At 44.6% G+C, this 23,350-nt stretch overlaps 1 protein-coding gene across 2 annotated transcripts in view; it reads left to right on the top strand.

The window, feature by feature from the left end:
* rgs12b (regulator of G protein signaling 12b) overlaps positions 1-23,350 on the top strand; it is a 126,476-nt gene that overhangs the window by 61,884 nt on the left and 41,242 nt on the right. For both annotated transcript variants that reach the window (XM_079500075.1, XM_079500074.1), the window contains exons 7-9: positions 9,105-9,126; positions 20,174-20,343; positions 21,595-21,687. In XM_079500075.1, coding sequence (XP_079356201.1) covers positions 9,105-9,126; positions 20,174-20,343; positions 21,595-21,687 — 285 coding nt within the window. The remainder of the gene's footprint in view (positions 1-9,104; positions 9,127-20,173; positions 20,344-21,594; positions 21,688-23,350) is intronic.

The raw sequence follows: 23,350 nt of genomic DNA, 5'->3' as shown, positions 1-23,350 counted from the left end.
TGTGTGTGCGCGCGCGCGCGCATGTGTTTGTGATGGAGAGCACGAGTATGCCATCCCTGACGGCAGCATCTCTCTGATAGACATTTCATGCTGGCCCTGCTAAGTGTCAGAGTGTCTGCTCTGTGTCACCATAATGCTCTGTTCCAGGAATACACACACACACACACACACACACACACACACACACACACACACCACCGTGCAGACATGTGAGCACAGCAACGTGTACAATTTAGGAAAGTCGAGATAGTTGAAGAGACGTTTTATGGCTTTTAAGCCATTCAGGACGGGAACCTCTTTAGGTGTTTTAAGCATTATGTTATACTTTAGCCGTTTAAAAATAGCAGATCCACAAGCTTGTAGATCTGCTATTTTTGAAAAATCTTGAAAATGTGGCACAAATCTTTATTTCAGAGCGAACGTTTTTGAGTCAAATCTTTGCTTCTGGGCGGGTGGTCGTTAATTTATTTTCGCGTCTCAAAAGAGTGTACAACAAATGCAGCCAAAATATAAAAATCTCTCAAGAGTTATAAATGAACAAATGAAGATTTTACGGCGTGCCGGACCCACCACACACCTGACCCCCCCACACCCACGCACGCACGCACGCACGCACATACACACGCACGCACAGTGCTGCACACACAGTCTCTCATAAAGTCCAAACGTAAACAGGCTGTCCGTGTGGCCACGAGTGTGTGACATTTCACATGGAGCCGAGAGGGCAACATTCACACGTCGATGGTGTCGGTTGATAAACACGTTGTGACCTGTCATTGGATAAACGGTACACACGGCACGACATGTTGAAGCTTAACCCATTCAGGCCTGACGTCGAAATTAAAAAAAAATAGTTTTCTAAATCATGACAATTTTCGGAAAGATTTGAGGCACATTTTAACGATTTTTCAAAAATAGCAGACCTACAAGTTCATAGCGCGCCACCGAGTGGCGCGCTATGAGCTTGTAGATCTGCTATTTTTCAATAGCTAAATATAACATAATGTTTAAAACACAAAGGGGTTAATGGTTAATGTGGTTAAACGCTAACGTGACATGGATGCGTTCCAGGTCTCAATGGATTAAACGCTCCTCACTGACTGACTGACTGTGCGCGCGGCGCGCGGCCACACCCAACGTTCCCCACAACACAAATCTACCGTTCAGAACTAGTTCCGTCTCGTCAACGACACGCTTAGCCCATTAAGGACCGGAACCCCTTTTGGTGTTTTTTTTTTTTTTAATTATGTTGTACTTTAGCTGTTGAAAAATAGCAGATCTACAAGCTCGTAGCGCGGCACCGAGTGCCACGCTACGAGCTTGTAGGTCTGCTATTTTTGAGAAATCGTGAAAATGTGTGCGCAAATCTTTGAATATATATTCTTTCAGAGTGAACGTTTTGAACTCAAATCTTTGCTTCTGGGAGGGTAACTGGAACAACATATTTGGGGGTCGGCGGCCAATTACATATCATTTCTGGGGTCCTTGACATGAAATAGTTTGAGCACCACTGACATATAGAAACATAGGTTTTTTCAGAAAACTTTTAGGATTTAGAAGCCTTTTTTTTTTTTAATCGGCCTCAGTTCTAAATGGCTTAAGAACAACCTCAAGGTGACTTCATTCAAATACCATGCCAATGACTAATGTTGTTGGTTGCGTTATATTGGTGGTGTTAGTAAGAACACACACACACACACACACACACACACACACACACACACATATATTTCTAGCCATAGGCTTTCTTTGGTTATAAATCCTCTTAGCAGACCTTGTATTGAACTGTATACTTTCCTGTGCTTTTTTTTTCCTTCTGCAAACTGTGAAAGTATTCAATCGATCATTGAATCAATGAATGGCTCGAGGACGTTATATGAAGAGCGGCTGTCTGTCTTTCACCTTTGGGCTACTGTTAGTGAACAGTGGACATTCCTTTGGTCAGAATCGAGAATTGAACTGGACAGGTGATCAAGTTATCCATGGATGATTGATTGTGTTAACCCATTTAGGCCTGACGTCGAAATAAAATAAATTGTATTTTTAAAATGTCGTCTTTTTAAAACGTCATGTTTCTATATCGGTGGTTCTCAATATTTCATGTCAAGGACCCCAAAAATTATATGTAATATGCCGCCGACCCCCATCTGAAAATATGTTGTTCCAGGGACACCCCAGAAGCAAAGATTTGAGAGGCACATTTTCACGATTTTTCCAAAATAGCAGACCTACAAGTTCATAGCGCGCCACTCGGTGGCGCGCTATGAGCTTGTAGATCTGCTATTTTTCAATAGCTAAAGCATAACATAATGCTTAAAACACCAAAAGGGGTTCCCGCCCAAAATTGGTTAAAGTCATACGGCACTGTGAATATCGGATGTGTTTTGGATAAAAAATTAGACACCCGTGTTATGTATGAGATTACTCAATAACGGAATGTCCCCTGTTTGGTAATTTGCCCACTTTCTAAAAGATCATTAAGAAGATTTCAGCGGTCTGCTATATGTGTCAACACATGATTTGCTATGTCTAGGAGGAACGTTTTACAGTAGGCCACGGCGTGAATGGACTCGACTTGTATTGTGTCTTTAATTGCGACTGCAGGTCGCATTTACTATGCAATCGTCCATCAATCAGTCACTCAAAATCCCCATGCATGGGGAAAGCCCCCATATATGGTGCCCTAGCTGTGCCCAGGTCTCGTGGAGATCCCTGGTGTCATAGTAAATGCGACCTGCTGTCGCAGTTAAGCCCATATATGGAGATCCCTGATGTCATCAATATAGGCCAGCAACTATACAGTACATCTGAGCTCAAACCTCAAACCCTTAGATCTCCATATATGGAGCTGACCTGTTCTGAGATTTCATATGTTTATCCTTCCTCTTCGATGTCCATTTAAACTCTAGACGGGCCCGCCCCAAAGTTATTAGTGCAGCCGTGCCCGGTAGCCGGCGAAAACCTAGAGTTCTCAACAGGCCCGGAATTAAGGCCCGGCCCTCATCAAACCCTGTACACTCAAGACATGCTCCTTATATGGCCAGTACAGAATTCATTCCATATGTTGATCTGACCCCCGCATGCCAAAGCGCCAGCGCTCGCCCAGCAGTCGCTTCTCGCCCCTTAGGCGTCTTACTGGTATAAATACTACTGTACTACTACTCGATACGAGTTCTTTAATGTGATGTCAGTGCAGTGGTTTTCAACCCGTTTCGTATCAAGGTCCTTTATTTATTTTGCATCTGAGCCACGGAACCACCATTTGATGACATTTAGCCTCTCAGACCCAAAACTAAAGAATATTTTTGTTGTTGTTGAATACCATTTTGTCCACTATCCATGCTGTATTGATGTTGGTACCATCATGAGAGATAATGGGCTAACGTAGATCGAAATGACAAAAATTAAGCAATGCAGATGTTTAACAATAATGTAACTCTTGAGAGTGTAATCATTTTACACTCAAGAGTTAAAGATCTAATAAGGGTCCATTTGGTTACCAACTCTCCATCATTAAGCTGGGGACTAGTATATACCTGGAACCTCCTCAGGGACACTGGGTGACAACTGCAGCTATAGTGAAATGGATGGCGGGCTGTTCGTTCGGGGCAGAGTTAAAGGCCTGTGGTGGAACGTAATTTAGCGCGACGGAGGGAAGGTTTTGGAAAAGCCCGCTCATTCCTCTGTGGGCCGTCAGGAATGGCCATAGGATCATCTGCCAGGACGCTCTGCTCTGCCGCTGGAATGGAGGAGAGAGGGAAGGGAAGGGGAAGGGGTTTCTGGAGCCAAGGATTAGCAGATGGATGGACATGGAGAGAAGGACTTGTAATGAGATGGATGGAATGCAGTGTGATGAGAGGGATGAAGGAAGTGTGGTGTAAGTGGTGGACTACACAGATGTTTTACTGAAAGTAAACGTTTTTCAGCATTTGTCAAAACCTTTTTGAAAATACTGGAACTACAAGCTCACCATGTATATACTCACGTGTGTTTTCGAATAGACAACAGTATGAAATTATATAGGGCTTAACTGGTGAATATATGTGTTGTTATAACAAACACAAAAGTGACTAATGTTTTCAAATAATTGTCGCAGAGTAAAAAGTACATTGTTTGCCTCTGAAGTGTAGTGGAGTAGATGTATAAAGTATTGAAAAACGTACACACAAACGTACCTCAACTTAAGTGTGCTTAAGTATACGGTACTTGAGTAAAGGTATACGTAGTTACTTGGCACCGTTGGGAATGTGTGATGGTGAGAAGAACGCAGGATAATAAACGGAGGAAGTCGGAGGAGGAGAGATGGGCAGATGAAGAGTTTAGGATGAAGGGGCCCAGGCAGGGAGAGAGAGAGGGAGAGGGGGGGGGGAGAGAGGGGGGGGGGGGAATGGGAATAAATAGTGAGGGAAATGGGCTGAGAGAGAGAGAGAGAGAGAGAGAAAAGAGAGGGAAGACAGGGGGATTGGGGGCCCCCCCAGCCCCGGGACCAAACCACTCCACCACAGATGAGGTCTGGAAGTGATCACACTGAGCTGCATGCATGGGGATGGACACACACACGCACGCGCGCGCGCGCACACGCGCACACGCGCACGCAAAAGAATGCATATACTTACTTACACACACACACATGCACACACGCGCACGCAAAAGAATGCATATACTTACTTACACACACAAAGGGTACCTCTAACCTCTAACTGTACAGATGTTGACCACATGATTACATATGCTGCTCTCATGCAAAGTATCATATGCACATTGCACACACACACACACACACACACACACACACACACACACACACACACACACACACACACACACACACACACACACACACACACACACACACACACACACACACACACCTATAGCATGTCAGAGAAGACATAATGCTGTTGAAATGTGTGTGACTAGAGGAAAGAGCGGTGCCAACTACAGTTTCCATATGGCTGTGTGCGTGCGTGTGTGCGTGCATGCGTGTGTGCGTGTTATCTTGATCTCTGTAGTGGTTTAAGGCCATGACCAAACCAACTCGTGTCGAATCCCCCGTCCTTCGCACCGCGGTGCCAACCTGTAGCCTAGCGGAGAGACACATAACACCAATGAGCGCTGGGGCTTTGGGATGTGGCCGGACGGCACTCAGGACAGTTGGGTTCCACTGAGCGCTGCGAGGGCTTTGGGATGTGACCGGCCCTCAGGACAGTTTGGTTCCAGTGAGCCCAGTGGGGGGCTTTGGGATGTGGCCGGACGGCCCTCAGGACAGTTGGGTTCCAGTGGGCCCGGCGGGGGGCTTTGGGATGTGGCCGGACGGCCCTGCAGGGACAGTTGGGTTCCAGTGGGCCCGGCAGGGGGCTTTGGGATGTGGCCGGCCCTGCAGGGACAGTTGGGTTCCAGTGAGCCCAGCGGGGGGCTTTGGGATGTGGCCGGCCCTGCAGGGACAGTTGGGTTCCAGTGAGCCCGGCGGGAGCTTTGGGATGTGGCCGGCCCTGCAGGGACAGTTGGGTTCCAGTGAGCCCAGCGAGGGGGCTTTGGGATGTGGCCGGCCCTGCAGGGACAGTTGGGTTCCAGTGAGCCCAGCGGGGGCTTTGGGATGTGGCCGGACGGCCCTGCAGGGACAGTTGGGTTCCAGTGAGCCCAGTGGGGGCTTTGGGATGTGGCCGGACGGCCCTGCAGGGACAGTTGGGTTCCAGTGAGCCCAGCGAGGGGGCTTTGGGATGTGGCCGGACGGCCCTCTGGACAGTTGGGTTCCAGTGAGCCCAGCAGGGGGCTTTGGGATGTGGCCGGACGGCCCTCGAGACAGTTGGGTTCCAGTGAGCCCAGCAGGGGGCTTTGGGATGTGGCCGGACGGCCCTCGAGACAGTTGGGTTCCAGTGAGCCCAGCAGGGGGCTTTGGGATGTGGCCGGACGGCCCTGCAGGGACAGTTGGGTTCGGTTCAGCTGAGGAGAACATTGTCTTATAACTCTTCTTCAGCGTTTTAAAAATGCGTTCTTGTGAAACGTCTGGTTCGTGTTCGGAAAATGTCGAGGTATGTGACTTTTGAAGATGGAGCCCAATGTCCCGGTTTGGGCGATCCCCAACAAACGTCTCCTGTTTGTTTCCCAGCAGTGGAAAATGTACGCACAATTATTTAGTTTTTACTTCAGTATTATGTTATGCTTTAGCTATTGAAAAATAGCAGATCTACAAGCTCATAGCGCGCCACCGAGTGGCGCGCTACGAGCTTGTAGGTCTGCTATTTTTGAAAAATCATAGAACGACGGACATAGAAACATAGCTTTTTCAGAAAACCGTCAGGATGTAGAAGACATTTTTGTCGAGGTATGTGACTTTTGAAGATGGAGCCCAATTTTCCCGGTTTGGATGATCCCCAACAAACGTCTCCTGTTTGTTTCCCAGCAGTGGAAAATGTACGCACAATTATTTAGTTTTTACTTCAGTAAAAGTATCAATACTGCAATATTAGAAATAGCAATAGAAATGCTCTGTTGTGTGCGTTCTTCGATTTTTCAAAAATAGCAGATCTACAAGCTCGTAGCGCGCCACTCGGTGGCGCGCTACGAGCTTATAGATCTGCTATTTTTCAGTAGCTAAAGCATAACATGATGCTAACACCAAAAGGGGTTCCCGCCCAGAATGGGTTAACTCCCAGATTGGACGAGTTATATTTATGGCCACATATCGCCTATAGGACGAGATCGAACAAGTCCTTAGTTAACCCATTTTGACCTGAGGACGATTCTACAAATGCCTTCTATTAAAATCCTGACCATTTTCTGAAAAACCCTATGTTTCTATGTCAGTGGTGCTCAACCTTTTTCATGTCAAGGACCCCAGAAAATATCTGTATTTGGCCGCCGACCCCCCATCTGAAAATATGTTGTTCCAGGAACCTCCCAGAAGCAAATGTTTGAGATCTGTAGATCTGCTATTTTTCAATAGCTGAAGTAGCTAAATAGCCAAAATGGGTTAATAATGGAGTCATTGATTATTTTCCTTCCTCCAGACCAGAGCTAGCGATCTAAATGATTTATTTTGTAGTGAAATTGAGCTCAGATTGAGGTGATCATACAAAACATGTTTTAGGAGGTCATCGCGACCTCGCGGGTCCGTTTCAGTGCTTGTGATGAAAAGACACACACACACACACACACACACACACACACACAGCATGTCAGAGGGTGTAACTGATTTTGTAACTGATTTGGCAGCACATTTTTTATTTAGTTTAGTTATAGTCTTTTTTTAGTTTCAGTCATCTGAAATGTTTTAGTGTTAGGGCAAGCTATGGGTTTTATCTCCCATTGGCTTAGAGGATACGGCTTCACGTTGCAGCGTTCAGACTATGGGTTTTATCTCCCATTGGCTTAGAGGATACGGCTTCACGTTGCAGCGTTCAGACTATGGGTTTTATCTCCCATTGGCTTAGAGGATACAGCTTCACGTTGCAGCGTTCAGACTATGGGTTTTATCTCCCATTGGCTTAGAGGATACGGCTTCACGTTGCAGCGTTCAGACTATGGGTTTTTATCTCCCATTGGCTTAGAGGATACAGCTTCACGTTGCAGCGTTCAGACTATGGGTTTTTATCTCCCATTGGCTTAGAGGCAGCCAATCATGAAAAAATGTCCACTAGGTCCTCACTAGTCTCAACATCGTCAGTATAGCCAGGTTGCACCTGGCTAAAAAATAAAATAATAATAATATCTGTCAGACGGAGTTCCAGTGTGCTCTGTAGCACAGCGTAGAATGTGTTCTTTGATGTGGGTTCACCTCGGGGCCAGCACCTGCCTTCAAGATCGGATGTGTGCTGCTGCTGTTTGATCTCTGACAGTTTGTATTCATTTTGTTACATGTGTACACTCTCAGAGCTGAAACACCCAAACAAGACGTCAGGGGCGTCATTTGGGCCTTCAAGGGATGGCAATTATTGCCACCCCCTACTACTGTATAGTGTTTACATTTAACCTCAACTCTGACATTCTTTTTTTTCTTTTTTCTTTTTTTTTGCAGATTAATCAGATTTTGTCGCAGTCGATGCCCGTCCATCTGCATGTGATGTGACATGTGTTTTAGATAAGCGCTTTATCGTACGCAACCATTTATTTATTAACCACTTTTCAACGTGGCATCCCTAGTTTGGGAATGTCATTATAGGCGAACATCTTCTCTTTTCGCCCACAAACAAATAACAGAAATAGTGGATCTACAAAGGTCAAGCTCTCAACCACTCTTTTCGCTGTTTTCGAAGTGTGGCTTGAGTGGTATAACTTATTTTTTGGCCACCCCCTATTATATTTCTTTCTGACATTACGCTTTGTTATTTCTTTCTCAACAGTCTCTCAACTGACTTCTCACCTAATCTCTCCACTCCCTCCGATTATGTCTTAAATCCTCCTATAGAGCTGTTTTACATTAGACTAGACTACTCGTGTCATCGTCTACTGTAATCCCAGCTCAGCATGTCTGGGCCAAAGGAAAGCACCTCTGAGAGGTGTGTGTGTGTGTGTGTGTGTGTGTGTGCGTGTGCGTGTGCGTGTGCGTGCGTGCGTGTGCGCGTGGCGCGTGCGTGGAGCAAGAGAGAGTGAACGGGTACAATAGTAGCTGCGTGGGGGAGTGAGAGTGAGTGAGTGAAAAATGAGTGTGAACATGTTGTGATGATGAGTGATGTGCATTGAACACTGTGTCTGTTGATCCCAGTTAGTTGTGTGCGTGAGTAAATATTACATCTCCACGGGAGCTGGTTTGGGGTTTACGCACAGGCACACGCACACACGCGCACACGCACACCGCCTTCCAGAGGCATCCTTGCAAAGCAAGCAAAGCCAGTTCACAGATAATTATTCTGTCTGTCCACCCACACACACACACACACACACGTGGGTGTGTGTTGCTGTTTCTATTGCTATGAATGTGTGTGTTTGAGTGGACGAGGTGTGTGTCGGAGTGTCCATATGGCCACATAGCTCTTGTGTGTATGTGTGTGTGTCGGTGTGTGTGTGTGTGGTGTGTGTGTGTGTGTGTGTGTCAGTGTGTGTGTGTGTGTAATCTACGTGATGAGGACAGATCCTGACCCATGTCTCTCTCTGTTCTCTTTCAGTCCGCTGCAGTATCCGATGGAGGTGAGTAGATAATCTTTCACATTTTATCTTCCACCGACATTTTTACTATCTCCAATACAGGAAACACAGTTTATCACTTTCACTGCAGCATAATGACAGACTTTACTTTTTGTTGTTCCTTTCTTTTTATCGTCCCCCTGATCAGTGCATTTTGTCTCTGTTTCCGTAGTCGAAACAAGACATCCAGGTTTCTTTTCTATTGTGCTTTGCTCATTGCAAAGTTATAATTACAGTAGTACGAAAACCAGCTTCACCTGCCTACTATAAAGCTGACAAATGACTCCCCTTTTGAGCGTAATCAGTTGAACACATTTCTCATTTTGCCTTTTGTTTCCGGTATCCGTTTCAAACAAGAGTTTAGTCAGGTCTCCTGAGTTTAGATTGTACTGTGTCAGCAGACTCCCTGCAGCCAGCCGCCTTGTTCTTCTGTAAAATATGTAGTGTCAGTGACATTGTCAAGATATCGACACCCTATTATCGTCTGGCTGCCTTTTAACCGGCTAATTTCACTCAAACAAACAAGTCAGGTTTTACTTGCCCCGACCTCAGCCCCGCACCCGCCGTACCGCCGCTGGCAAGCAGTACGGACGTACGGTAGTACCGTTGGCGAGCTGCTAAACAAAGCTGGTCCCATAATATGCTATTAAAATATTAGCTGCTAGTGGCAGGCTGGCTGGCAGCCTAGTATATGTTGCACTGCATGGCGAGCCAAAGCTAGAAGCACTGTTTTTAGGAGTTGAGTTTAACCCTTTTAGGCCTGACCTCAAAATTTTAAAAAAATCTTCTAAATCCTCCAGCTTTCTGAAATAAATATTTTCACGATTTTTCAAAAATAGCAGACCTACAAGCTCGTAGCGCGCCACTCGGTGGCGCGCTATGAGCTTGTAGATCTGCTATTTTTCAATAGCTAAATTATAACAATGTTTAAAACACCAAAAGGGGTTCCCCTCCCAAAATGGGTTAAAAACAGGGCCCTATAAAGACTGTCCTCATTTCATGAGATTGGATTCATTATATCTTTTTAAACAATGGCCATGCTACAGTTCTGACTATTAACATAGTTATTGACAATTTACAATGTTGGCAATTTAGCAGACGCTCTTAATCCAGAGCGCTTGTCAGTAAGCGTGGTCAACACACAAGCTACAGTAATACATCAAATGTATAGAAATAGTCATCTAGGATCATAAGTAAACTATAAGAACCTATCATCCGTCTAACAGTAGAATAACCGTACATTTAAATGATAAACACTATAGAATGCCAGATGTCTAACTATCTTATCTATTCTATTCTGTTCTCTTTGACATAAACGTAGCTGTTTTTCTCAGTATATCGGGGCATATAACTAATAAACACTCAGGACTCTGGAGTTTACTATGCTGTGTCCTTAGTTTCCAGTAGTGCCTACAGTATGCTTAAAGACAACAACAACCTTTCCAGTAGTGCCTACAGTATGCTTAAAGACAACAACAAGCATGTCTGCTACTCCGTCCGTGCGGTACACACTTAAAGAAAAGGTGTGTGTTCAGGTTTTTCCACATAGAGCTTTGCCAACACACAGTAGCTCACCACTTCCCCTCTCCAATGTGTGTCAATTATCATGTGCTAACGCTAGCGAAAGGCTCTCTGAAGTAAGAAAGCACGAGTGTTGCTCTTAACGTCTGCCAAACGCATCAGAGCCCCCGTGGCTTTGGGGCCCCCGGGGGCCGTACCAGAGAAAAGGGCTTGTTGTGGACTACAAAGGACTGGTGTTTATGGGCCCACTTGAGGCTAATTTATGCTTTGGCAAAAGAGAAAGTGTCACTTGACAAACACAAAATGTCACACAACACTTGCTGAAGCCATAAACTTCACGCACAAAATGTGTCAGCTCTGTTTACGCGCGTTGTATAGTGACGGTTAAAAACTGGACACCACTCAAGCTAGAGAATGCACAGTAGAATTCAACTCTGGAAATTGTAAAAAAAAAAATGTTTACACTTTGGGAGTGGATTTGACTGTGACGGTATGGTATGTAAGAAAGCCGATGCACACCTCAAAGGTTAGTAGGGATGCCGCCGATTAATCCATTTTCCAATTAATCATCGGAGTCTCCGAAAAAAAAATTAATAGCCAAAAGTACTTCATACCAGCCCCTTATGAAACTACTTCTCCCCAAATCCAAATGGATTTCATTTTCCATCCTGAATGGCAGTAACTAGCATATAATGAGAACTGAGAAGATCTCCACAAAGGTTTACTCATCAAAACTGATTATAAAACTGTAACCATCAAAGCATGCACTCAACATATAATGGTTATGTGACCATGGCATGTGCATAATATAAAATCTTAAAAGTTTTATCTGATATTGATAAAAAAAGAAATGTTGGCATCCCTAAAGGTTAGTGACGGGTGTAAATGTTCGGGAAGGGATCTTGAAAAGCTCTAAAGGTCTGATGACCGAAACGTTGATTTAATAAAGGGCATCCTTTTTATTTATTCAGAATTTGAGCCAGCTTTTGTTTAGATTTAGCCTCTCAGTCCCAAAACTAAATAATATGTTGTTGGATTAAGGTTTTGTCCACAATTCCATGCTGTATCGATGTGGTACCATAGAAGAGGCAAGCGTTGATCAAAATAACAATTATTTGACATTATACCACAGGTCGTTTCGAGGAAGCAATCTGATTGGTTGAAACAGCCTTCTAGCCGTGGGTTAAACCAGCACCATTCACCACCTAATCAAAACAAAGAATTCAGCTGCTCTGTTCTCCCAGAGCGCTAGCAAACTCGGTGGCTAGGCTAGCTAGTTTCTTGGGACATTTGTGGTCGTAGTGACTACATCTGTCATTAAAAAAATATATTCTTTCAGCGATTTTCTTAGTTTTAATGGTAACTGTTGTATAATTGCAATATTACACACAAGGGTGTGGGTTAACGTGATTATTGCCACTTCAGTGATGCTTGCGGAACTCGACTTCGTCTCGTTCCTCACCGCATCCCTGTCGTGGCAATAATCACGTTAACCCACACCCTCTCGTGTAATATCTCTCAAGATCTATAATAAGGGTCCATTTGGTTACCAGCTCTCCGTCATTTAGCTGGGGACCTCCTGGAACCCCCTCAAGGACCACTGGTGGTCCCCGGACCACTGGTTGAGAACCACTGCGCTAGGGCATCAACAAAGCTCGCCCTCCCTGCCCGGCTTCCCTCCCCCAATCACGGCCACTAGTGTTGTATTAACCCAGTTTGGGCGGGAACCCAAACTGCATTATGTTATGTTATGTTATGCTTTAGCTATTGAAAAATAGCAGATCTACAAGCTCATAGCGCGCCACCGAGTGGCGCGCTACGAGCTTGTAGGTCTGCTATTTTTGAAAAATCGAAGAACGACTGACATAGAAACATAGCTTTTTCAGAAAACTGTCAGGATGTAGAAGACATTTTTAGAATCTGATATCAGGTCAAAATGGACCGTTGTGAATTTGACGGTAGAGGTCTTCAGGGGTCTACTTTGACCGACCTGTACCCAAATAGACCCATTAAAAATGTCCTCTGAGCCGAATGAGACCTGGCTATTGCTAGAATTCTGAGTTCCGAACCGAAAAGTACAGAGAGATGTCGGAAACCGGAGCCGAGCTGTCCCAGCTGCTATTATTAGAAATATGAGTTCTGACCCCGAGCAGTACCGACTCCAAGAGATGTCGGACCGTACCTGTGCAAAAACCGAGGCCGTGAAATGACCGAATGCCAACGTTATTATTAACGTGCACCAGTGTTGATTTCGTCGACTAAAACCAAGACGAAAGATGTTCGTCGACTACCTTTTTTCACTGACGAAAACGAAATGGAAACTAAATGAAAACTAAGCTATGATGACTAAAACTAAGACTAAATATATTGACAATTTCGTCAACAAATAAAAACTAGACTAAAATGTTAGGAAGGGACTAGTGGACAAGAGATCCAGTATAAGTATAATACATTTTACACTTGCTGAAAATAGCTGATCTACAAGCTCACAACGCGACGCAGCGACGCGTTGTGAGCTTGTAGATTGGCTATTTTCAGCAAGTGTAAAATCGGCCATTACGATGGCATCAAGGCCCGCCAAAACACATTTTAGTCGACTAAATCAACTGTAGATTTAGTCGACTAAAATCTTATGATATTTCGTCGACTGAAACTAGACTAACACTAAAACATTCCAGGTGACTAAAACGTAGCTAAAACTAAATGACTAAAAAAGAAATGTTCTGCCAAAAACAACACCGACGTGCACGTCGTGCTCGTGCTCTCATCGTTCTTGCTGAGCTGCAATTAAATCCCAAACAGTGACATGCTGGCAAATTATGTCATTATATGGGATTTGTGGACTCGAACATCACAGTCCAGAGCCAGAAAACCCCAGACCACACATTCACAAATCTACTGAATGTTAAACATTGAGTTTTTTGGGTGCAATTGAGCTCAGAAAACCTAAACAAAAGAAAAATAAATATGTTTTTTTTATTTTTATTTTTTTATGTGTTGTCTGTGTCTGTGTCAGGCGCGTAGCGTGGATCAAACGATTTGGGGGACCATTTAAAACAAAGGCGGCCTGCATGCTGTGGTTTGCTATATACTAAACAGACATTTGCATGCACAAGGGCTGCCAAAGTAGGCTATCTTTTGTTGTATTTTTCTTGTTTTTTCGCCCCCCTCTCTTCGACGTTAGACTGGGCCAGCTCTAAACTGACTGGGCCCGCGTGGCCCAATGGACCCTACGCCGGTGGTCTGTGTGCACTGACTGTGCACACTGCTGCTTCGGTCTTTGTGAGTTAGAATGTCCCCACAAGTGTAGAAAGATCACGAAAAACCTGGCAAGTGAGTCCTCTTCTCACTTTCCAAAGGGCTATTTAACATTATTTTATGTTTAGCTATTGAAAAATAGCAGATCTACAAGCTCATAGCGCGCCACCGAGTGGCGCGCTACGAGCTTGTAGGTCTGCTATTTTTGAAAAATCGAAGAACGACTGACATTTCAGAAAACTGTCAGGATGTAGAAGACATTTTTAGAATCTGATCTCAGGTCAGAATGGGAAAAAAAGTGTTTTAGTTTTGGTCGCATTCCTAAGTCAATAATGTGATTATTGAATTACCTCCATGGAGGAGTTAAAGAGTCTCCTATTGACCCGGCCGTCAAATAAATGGCTCAGGAATGAGACAAACATCTCCATGAATCCAGGCTTCATGGGGTGTGGAATAGATAGAAAATATGTAAGGGTGGTGGCGGGGGAACTACTCCTTTAAATGTTGGACTTATAAGGTTAGGGTATTCATTTTGTTGTTGGGTGGAAATGTCACTCAAAGTGTGTGTGTGTGTGTGTGTGTGTGTGTGTGTGTGTGTGTGTGTGTGTGTGTGTGTGTGTGTGTGTGTGTGTGTGTGTGTGTGTGTGTGTGTGTGTGTGTGTGTGTGTGTGTGTGTGTGTGTGTGTGTGTGTGTGTGTGTGTGTGTGTGTGTGTGTGTGTGTGTGTGTGTGTGTGTGTGTGTGTGTGTGTGTGCGCGTGTGCGTGCGTGCGCGCGCGTGCACGTCAGGGTAGCTGTATGTGGGCAGGCCTCATTAGTTTCAGTAGTGGCCTTCCTTTAACAAGACCCTCATCAATATTTTAGTGTGTGTGTGCATGCGTGTGCGTGTGTGCACGCGCGCACGGAGCGGTTTTAGTTCCCTCCTCCCTCTGCTTTAAATTATTCACCAATCGGAGCCCTGTGTTTGCCTGTATCAATTACCCCTTTGGATGCTTGTTGGAAGTGTGCACATCTATGTGTGAATGTACGTGCGTGGCGAATCTATATGTATGTGAACGTATATGTGCGTGCACGTGCATGAAGCCACATGCTCTCCTCCAGCTTTCTCCTTTGCCGACGGACGGCTTCTCTCTCTATCTCTCGTTCGCCGTTTTCTTCTCTTCCTCTCTTTGATGCCGTCGGGTGTATGTCTGTGTGTGTGTGTACGACCCGTGCCCTCCCGTGGCGGTGTGAGTGAGATTGTGACGAGGGCGGGGGGCGTCCTGGCTGGCTGTCTGGGTGAGAGAGTATGGATGGAGGGGCCTGGTTACCTCTGAGGATGCGCTATCTGGCCCGTTGGCACCACACAGGCTCCTACCAGCTCTACCCAGGTAAGACTAGAGAGAAGACTAGTCTCTTTAAGCCATTTTGGGGCGGGAACCCCTTTTGGTGTTAGCATTGTTATGCTTTAGCTATTGAAAAATAGCAGATCTACAAGCTCATAGCGCGCCACCGAATGGCGCGCTACGAGCTTGTAGGTCTGCTATTTTTGAAGAATCGTGAAAAGTGACATGAAAGTGTTTGAGAACGACTGACATAGAAAACAGTCAGGATTTAGAAGACATTTGCAGAATCGTTCCCAGGTCAAAAGGGGTTAATGCTGTCTGCCATACAGTCCTCCATAGGCTGCGGACGGTGCAGCTTGGAGGCATTTTGTCAGTGTCCTCCCTGTTCTTGAATGACCAAAATGTCATCTCATTTTGAAGTTGACGTGTTGTCAAGGACAATGCTGTTGAGCTGCTACTTGACATGAGTATAGGTCGGCTGTCCAGGTGCCGTTGATGGGATTGTCTTGTTTTGCCTGTTGAATTATGTCACACACGGTTTTGTCTATGATTACGTGGTTTACACATGGTGTCAGTCAGTGGTGGACAGTAACGGAGTTAATGTACTGCCCTACCACCGTACAGATTCTGAGGATCTGTACTCGATTATTACCTTTTTTTATATACTTATTACTCTTACTTGAGTGCATTTTCAAGGCAAATATTTGTACTTTTACTCAAGCATTTCTAGGAAGGCTGTAAAGAACTGAGTACTTTTTCGTTGGCTGTTTTTATTTTCTATCCCTAAAATAACATATTCTACAAGCAAGCACATCCGTGAATGCAGTGCTGGCGCTTTCAGAGAGTTACTTCTCTGAAACAAGAAGTTGCAAGCTCCTATAAATTCACTGTGAAAACATTGCAGCAATTCATTCAAGTAGCTATTTCATAGCGGGCAAAGAGATTTGCTGTTGCTGGAAAAAAAGGAGTATAGGATCAATGTCTATTTCCCTGGGCGACCGCCCGGGCACCCGGTCAACTGTACATATAGGGTTTAAGTGATTGGAAGTATATTGACAGGGAGAAGCAGCTTATTATCTCATCATTTCACTGGACTCGTGTTGTGCTATACTTCCCTAGCTGATGTTGTGTAGGCTGTTGTGAATACTGTCACTGAACTCTACACGTAACCAAACACCCCCAATGCAAAATAACCCTTCCACGATGGCTGTACGTGGGCCACACAACACACCTTGACAGACCGCTAGCCTTTAAGACCACCCAGGGGGGCGGCAGCGGTGGCTCAGGGGTAGAGTGGCCGGATGGGAACCACAAGGTTCCCAGTTCCAACCCGGGCTCCCCCAGAGTTAGTGTCGAAGTGTCCTTGAGCAAGACACTGAACCCCTAATTGTGCAGGTTGGTGCCTTGCATGGTTTCCTCTGTCATCGGTGTATGAATGGGTGAATGGGGTGCAGTACTTAGTTTAGACAGTTTTTGGTTTAGACTAGTCATTGGTTAGACCAGTCATTAGTCCTACAGCTACAACCTATGTCTCAAACCCTCACCCTAAACCTAACCTCCCACAGGGCAGCACACCTAAACCTAACCTTAACCCATATGTCTAACCAATGACTAGTCTAAACTAAGTATGCACCCCGGGTGAATGTATACAGTAAATGCACCATTTTACAGAATTCCCACCCATTGTGTTCATTCACCTTCAGGTGATGGCCTAGCTAAAACTAAAACTGCTATGCTGGTCGACGTGATTGATCTTTGCTGACTGACTGCATTCTTCACAGTTAACCAACAGCTAGGCTCATGAGGTCATCGCCATAATGGATTTAGTCAAAATTCCAGTTTTTTCCACAGACTTACAAAGTTCGTGGACAATGATATCACCAGAAACACATAAAGAGCCAGCCCTGAATGACCATAACAGGTCTGTAACTCTGAGTGTTCAAATGCACACTCTCAGAGTCAAGGGGGTCCTTGAAAATAAAACATTTGAGAACCACTAGGACTAGGACTCCTAATATGCCACCGTGTCATAGTAAAATGGTGACATTCTGAAGAAAACCTGGAGACTTGACATTCAGTAATTGACCTATAACTAAGCCCCTCCCCAAACTTCTATGGTCCAATCACAGCTAAGCATAACATGGACATAGAGAAACCTCTCCACCAATAATTCTCCTATATGATAAAACACTGTTTTAAAAAGTGAAATGTCACGCACATACAATATTTCTCCATTGCATATGGCAGGCCTTGTTGACGGATTTGGAAGAGATTTTGAAGGTCTGGTTCCAAGAAATGAATGAATTTGTAAAACCCATGATATTTACATTGGAATGAGCCTGGCTGGAAAGTGTCCAAGCGGGAGTTTCTAAGTGGGAGAGGCCAGGCTAAAGGTGATTTGCGTCTTATTATAATGGTGTGTAAATCAAAAATTTGCCACGAACACGTGTGTCCGTGTACGTACGGACACATCGATGACCCCTGGCTAGGATTATATAAGAGAAGAAAGGGACCCACACCCTTGTATACATTCTCGCGCAAGTAGTTTAGCTCTGGAGAATGGCTTTCACAATGGACAGTGTTGACATGAACGGGACAGAGTTTTTAAACATAGACTCTGCCTGCATTTAAATATGTTTGGACTTTTACATAATCGTGACATAATTTCCCACACTGGGCTGGGCTGTATTATACAGAATAAGTTGTTTATAGTAAATGTCTGTTTTCTTTGTTTTGGATATTCATCATGTTTGAGGCTACAATCTATAGCTAACACTAGCTATGCTAAATAACACTGGAATGCACTGTTGGTTTAATATTATATTACATTATTATTATTGCCTCCACCAGGCCGAAGGCATGGGGAGAGAGTATGTTTTGCACTCCGTCCGTCTGTCCGTCCGTCCGTCCATCCGTCCGTGTGTGTGTCTGTGTGTCCGTCCGTCCGGCCGGCCGGCTGTTACCAGCTAATCTCCGGCACTATTAACCCGGTCGATGCCATGGATGCCAACGATGAACCAAATTTTCCAGAACGACCTGTTATAGCGCCACCACTTTTGTAAAACACATTTCTTTATATTACTCCTCCAGATTCTATCCAAAAAATACGCAAATCGTTACACACTATCTCTATAGTCATGTGTTCAAGACGGATCTGTCCGATATTTCATATTCCATCCTAATTGGCTAACATTGGCTTTCAAAGTTTGCAGGATTGGCCCGTTTTAAACAAAAAGCCTCAAATCATTAACGCAGCATGCAATTTACATGAAGTCTTTCACGCACTTTCCTACTAGGCTGAGGAATATATCCCACCCTTTTCACATTGACCTGTTATAGCGCCACCAGGAGGCCACAGCCTGACCTGGCCTGGTGGAGACCTGTGCCCCGAGGGGCTTTTTTTGTATTACTGTCTCTGGGATTAAACTAAATAAATTTTTATAGTGGAAGACAATGAAGGTCGTTGCTACTATTATCCTACACTGACAGAGTACTTGTGGAGTATTGAACTCTGGAGCTTTAAAAAAAACTCTGTCCATTATTTTAAACATTTAGTATCTGAAACGTGATCAGCTCATTTTAAAATGAGCTGAACCTTTTCCTTTGCACATCAGCTTTGAATCTGAAGCCATGGCAGTGAAGGAGTTGATTCTTAAAGAGCTCATTCAGCCGCTATAGAGCAGGGTTTCTCAACGTGGGTTCTGTGGCACCCTAGGGTGCCGTGACGTCGCCAGTCCAGGGGGGCCTTAGGATACTTTGATAATATCCATAGCAGGGACGTGCAGAGAAAATGGCACGTTGAGAGCTTGTAGATCAGCTATTTTCTCCACTAGCACTCTTTAGCTAGTGGAGATGTATGGTGTAACGACATGGACTTCTAAATAAATGTGTTCAACGCAAAATACTGTGTTCAAATTCATCACTATCACTTTATGCTTAGTAAAACAGACCTCAGGTCTGTTTTTGCACTGAGCTGTACTCGATGAGTTATTTTTACATCTACCCCAACTCTCTAGCAGATCACGTTGGGATGCCTTGTGAACTTGTACATCGGCTATTTTTGGTGACCCACGTTGTGTTTTAAATAGACACTTGTGCTTTCTAAGGTGTGATTTGGGGCCCTGGAGATGAATACAAAATTAATATAAACATCCTAATACTGTCCAATAATTAGATAGGGAGGGGGGTGAAATTATGACAGGCAGTTTCTGCTGTCATAATTGTGTTTGAAATAGACACTCATGCTTTCTAAGGTGTGATTTGGGGCCCTAAAGATGAATACAGCATGAATATCAACATCCTTAGTGTCCAATAATAGTGGTTAGAAAAGGTATTACTTGAATGCCTGAGTCCCGTGGTGGGAGTTCTGGTCTTGTTTTGGTCTATATTAAATAGAGAGTGAGAAAAAGAAAGAAACAGAGCTCAACAGCACGGAGCTCCAGGGCTGTGGCAGTGACAACAGTCTGAACAGTAAAGGGCCTTGCAAAGGGGGAGCGATAAAACGCGCCTATAGTTCATTTTCAATGAGACCTGCGTTTTTGCTCGGAGAAGTCGGCGGTGCGACAACGCAAGTGTATTTACGTGAGCGCGGTCCCGTGCATTTGTTGTGCGCGTGCTCGTTTCGTGCACACGCCCGCGACTCACCAGACCTGGATTCTGTCTAGCTGGTTTTTGTTTTAGCTTGCGTCGTTGCGCCCCTCTTCAACAGACCTGGAGGAGACCTGTGTTGATCCAGGCAACAACGCCTGCGTTCCTCGATTCACGTGTGCAAGGCCCTTAATGTGTGTGTGTGTGTGTGTGTGTGTGTGTGTGTGTGTGTGTGTGTGTGTGTGTGTGTGTGTGTGTGTGTGTGTGTGTGTGTGTGTGTGTGTGTGTGTGTGTGTGTGTGTGTGTGTGTGTGTGTGTGTGTGTGTGTGTGTGTGTGTGTGTGTGTGTGTGCGCTCCACAGAGCTCAACAGCAGTGAGCTCCAGGGCTGTGGCAGTGACAACAGTCTGAACAGCAACGCCAGCCTGCCCAGCGTCCAGAGCCACCGGAGACACACGGAACGCCGCGTGGCCAGCTGGGCCGTGTGCTTCGAGAGGCTGCTGCAGGACCCCGTGGGAGTCCGATACTTCTCTGTAAGAGGACGCACGCACGCACGCACACACACACATTTTAACCCATTCTGGGCGGGAACCCCTGGTGTTTTAGGCATTATGTTATTGAAAAACAGCAGACCTACAAGCTCATAGCGCGCCACCGAGTGGTGCGCTATGAGCTTGTAGCTCTGCTATTTTTGAAAAGTTGTGAACATCAGCGTTTTTTAACTCAAATCTTTGCTTCTGGAGGGGTTCCTGCAGGAACAACATATTTCCAGTTGGGGGTCGGCGGCCAATTACATACAGTATATTTTTTGGGGTCCTTGACATGAAATATTGAGTACCACTGATACAGAAACATAGGTATTTCAGAAAACTGTCGACGTAAGGCCTAAATGGGTTAACCATTTATTTATGTCCACACAAAGGAGATGCATACAAGGACACAAATAATTCAGTTGCACAACATCATGGCATGTGCTTTCAAGGTACCACTCGGTACTCTATAAGTAAACTCCTTTTTGGGCATCCCAAGTTGTTGGAACCCTCTAACAACCAGTCTGTGGGTATACTGTATGCCTTATAGGCTGCCAAATATAAAGACAAATAGTCTGTACCTGTACCTACCTGTATGGTGCACGCACGCACGCACGCACGCACGCACGCACGCACGCACGCACGCACGCACGCACGCACGCACGCACGCACGCACGCACGCACGCACGCACGCACGCACGCACGCACGCACGCACAGACACACAGACAGACAGACAGACGTGTGCACAGACAGACGCGCGTGCAGACACGCGCGCGCATGCACACGCTCCATTCTTGCAGTGAGTGTATTTTATGTTGATGTTTCTGAACCAAACGTAGCCACGGGTGTTATTCCATTTCAATTCCAGGATATGACCCGTGCACACCTGACCCTGACCCTATCATTCCTATAATTCTGTTTACCTGACCCCCACAGAATGACCCTATCAGTCTATATTCTGTTTATCTGACCCCCAGAGTGACTTGTGCTGCTTCCATTCTCTCTTTTCTCTCAAACTGTGTGCTTGTGTATCAGAACCAATTCTATTCTTGTCTGATATGTTTATTTTACTGATCCTTTGTGTGCGTGTGTGTGTGTGTGTGTGTGTGTGTGTGTGTGTGTGTGCGTGTGCGTGTGTGCGTGTGTGTGTGTGTGTGTGTGTGTGCGCGCGTGCATGTGCGCGTGCGTGTGCGCGTGTGTGCGCGTGTGTGTGTGTGTGTGTGTGCGTGCGTGCGTGAACCTTTGTGCTGCAGGAGTTTCTAAAGAAAGAGTTCAGTGAGGAGAACATCGTGTTCTGGCAGGCCTGTGAGTTCTTCAGCCACGTTCCTGAGAATGACAAGAAACAGGTAACACGGACTTGCTGCTTGCTTTTTTTACTTGAGAGTACTTTCAAAATGACCAGCTCAATAACCGATGGAATTATACAATTGCTATACCTGACTGGGAGCTTTGGAATACCAGTGCTGGCGTTATATATATATATAAGACAAATGTATTTGGAATAGGAATAGGTAGGGTTTTGCTGCATTTGTGCACTGCAACACTCTTGAAAACAAGATATTGCATCGTGGGTTTGAGCTGACAGGCCCTTTTTCATGTAATTCAATCAAGGGCACCCCTGACCTAGCCTGGCTAATAAGCCAGACTCAAATCACACTGTTGTCCGGCAGGCAATTTTTTTTTGCCAACGGCTGATTCGGTCTGGCTTATTAGCCAGGCTACCCCTGATTTTACTTTTCAGGATTCCAAAAACAGCAAAAAAAAAGGATTTCAAGCAAAAATAGCTGATCTACAAAACGCGACTAATGAACACCTACAGTACAGTACAGTACAGTACAGTACAGTACAGTACAGTACAGTACAGTACAGTACAGTACAGTACAGTACAGTACAGTACAGTACAGTACAGTACAGTACAGTACAGTGGACCAGCTGGGTCTAATGAACAAATGTGTTCCTCCCTGTGAACACAGGACGCGTGTCCGTGTCAGCGATCGACCGGGGGAGCAAAAATATAACTAAAATAAAATAAATAAAAATCACACCCGTGTGAAGTGAGGGGCGCTGATATATTAAAGTCTAACTCATGTTGATTAGGTGATGTAATGGTGATGTAAAACAAACGGTGCCAACACAAACATTAAACGCCATTAACAATAAAGAGACAATATGACGTAAATGACACATTATGACGTACATTTTCCCTTCATTGTCAATGCGTTTACAAAACAAACATTGAATTAAGGTGAGACATGGTAGGTGAATAAGGAAAAAAAGTTAACTAATAGCTATCACAATGAAACTTCTCCAGTTGATTACTTATATTAAAACTAAGATTTTTTGTATTACAAGTTTTCTGAAATGATATGTTTAAATATGCAAATTAGGCATTATATGTGCTAATTTGCATACATTTCGGGACGATAAATCTGAAGATCGGATAAAGCCAGTTTCAAAATGATTGTTTCATTTTGTTGACATATTAGAGACAAAGAAAATTACAGAAGGGATTTTAGATATCTCTAATTATCACTCCACAAATCAGAAAATAGTGTCAACAGGCATAAAACAACCCAATTTTCGGCATGTTTTTAGGTATAAAATGTGATGTCAATCAGGCTGTGAATGATATATCAACAAACCCATCTGTAAATATCTGCAGAATAGTTATGAATAAGACTGGAAAGTTTGGTGTATGTGAGTGCAACTGAAGTGGAGATTGAGAGGGTGGATTTTCACCCAGCAAAACGAGCTGTCATTGGCTAAAATAAACTACTAAAATAAACATCTAAATCTGTGTTTTGAATGTTTATTTTGCCTAGGAAGTTTGTTTAGGAAGCAAAATAGCAACAAAAAAAAAAAGGAAAAATCATGATTTCACCTACCATGTCTCGCCTTAAAGACAAACATTAAACCTGTGTATAGGAGGAGCTGGCGCCCCTCAAAAACGCTAAAAGAAACAAAATGCGGAAAAGGTGAAATGAAAACCTTGCAAGGGGAGAACAGGGG

The sequence above is a fragment of the Electrona antarctica genome (assembly GCF_951216825.1).
Source record: "Electrona antarctica genome assembly, chromosome: 4".
Classification (NCBI taxonomy): Eukaryota; Metazoa; Chordata; class Actinopteri; order Myctophiformes; family Myctophidae; genus Electrona; species Electrona antarctica.
This window is presented reverse-complemented; position numbering and strand designations above follow the sequence as displayed.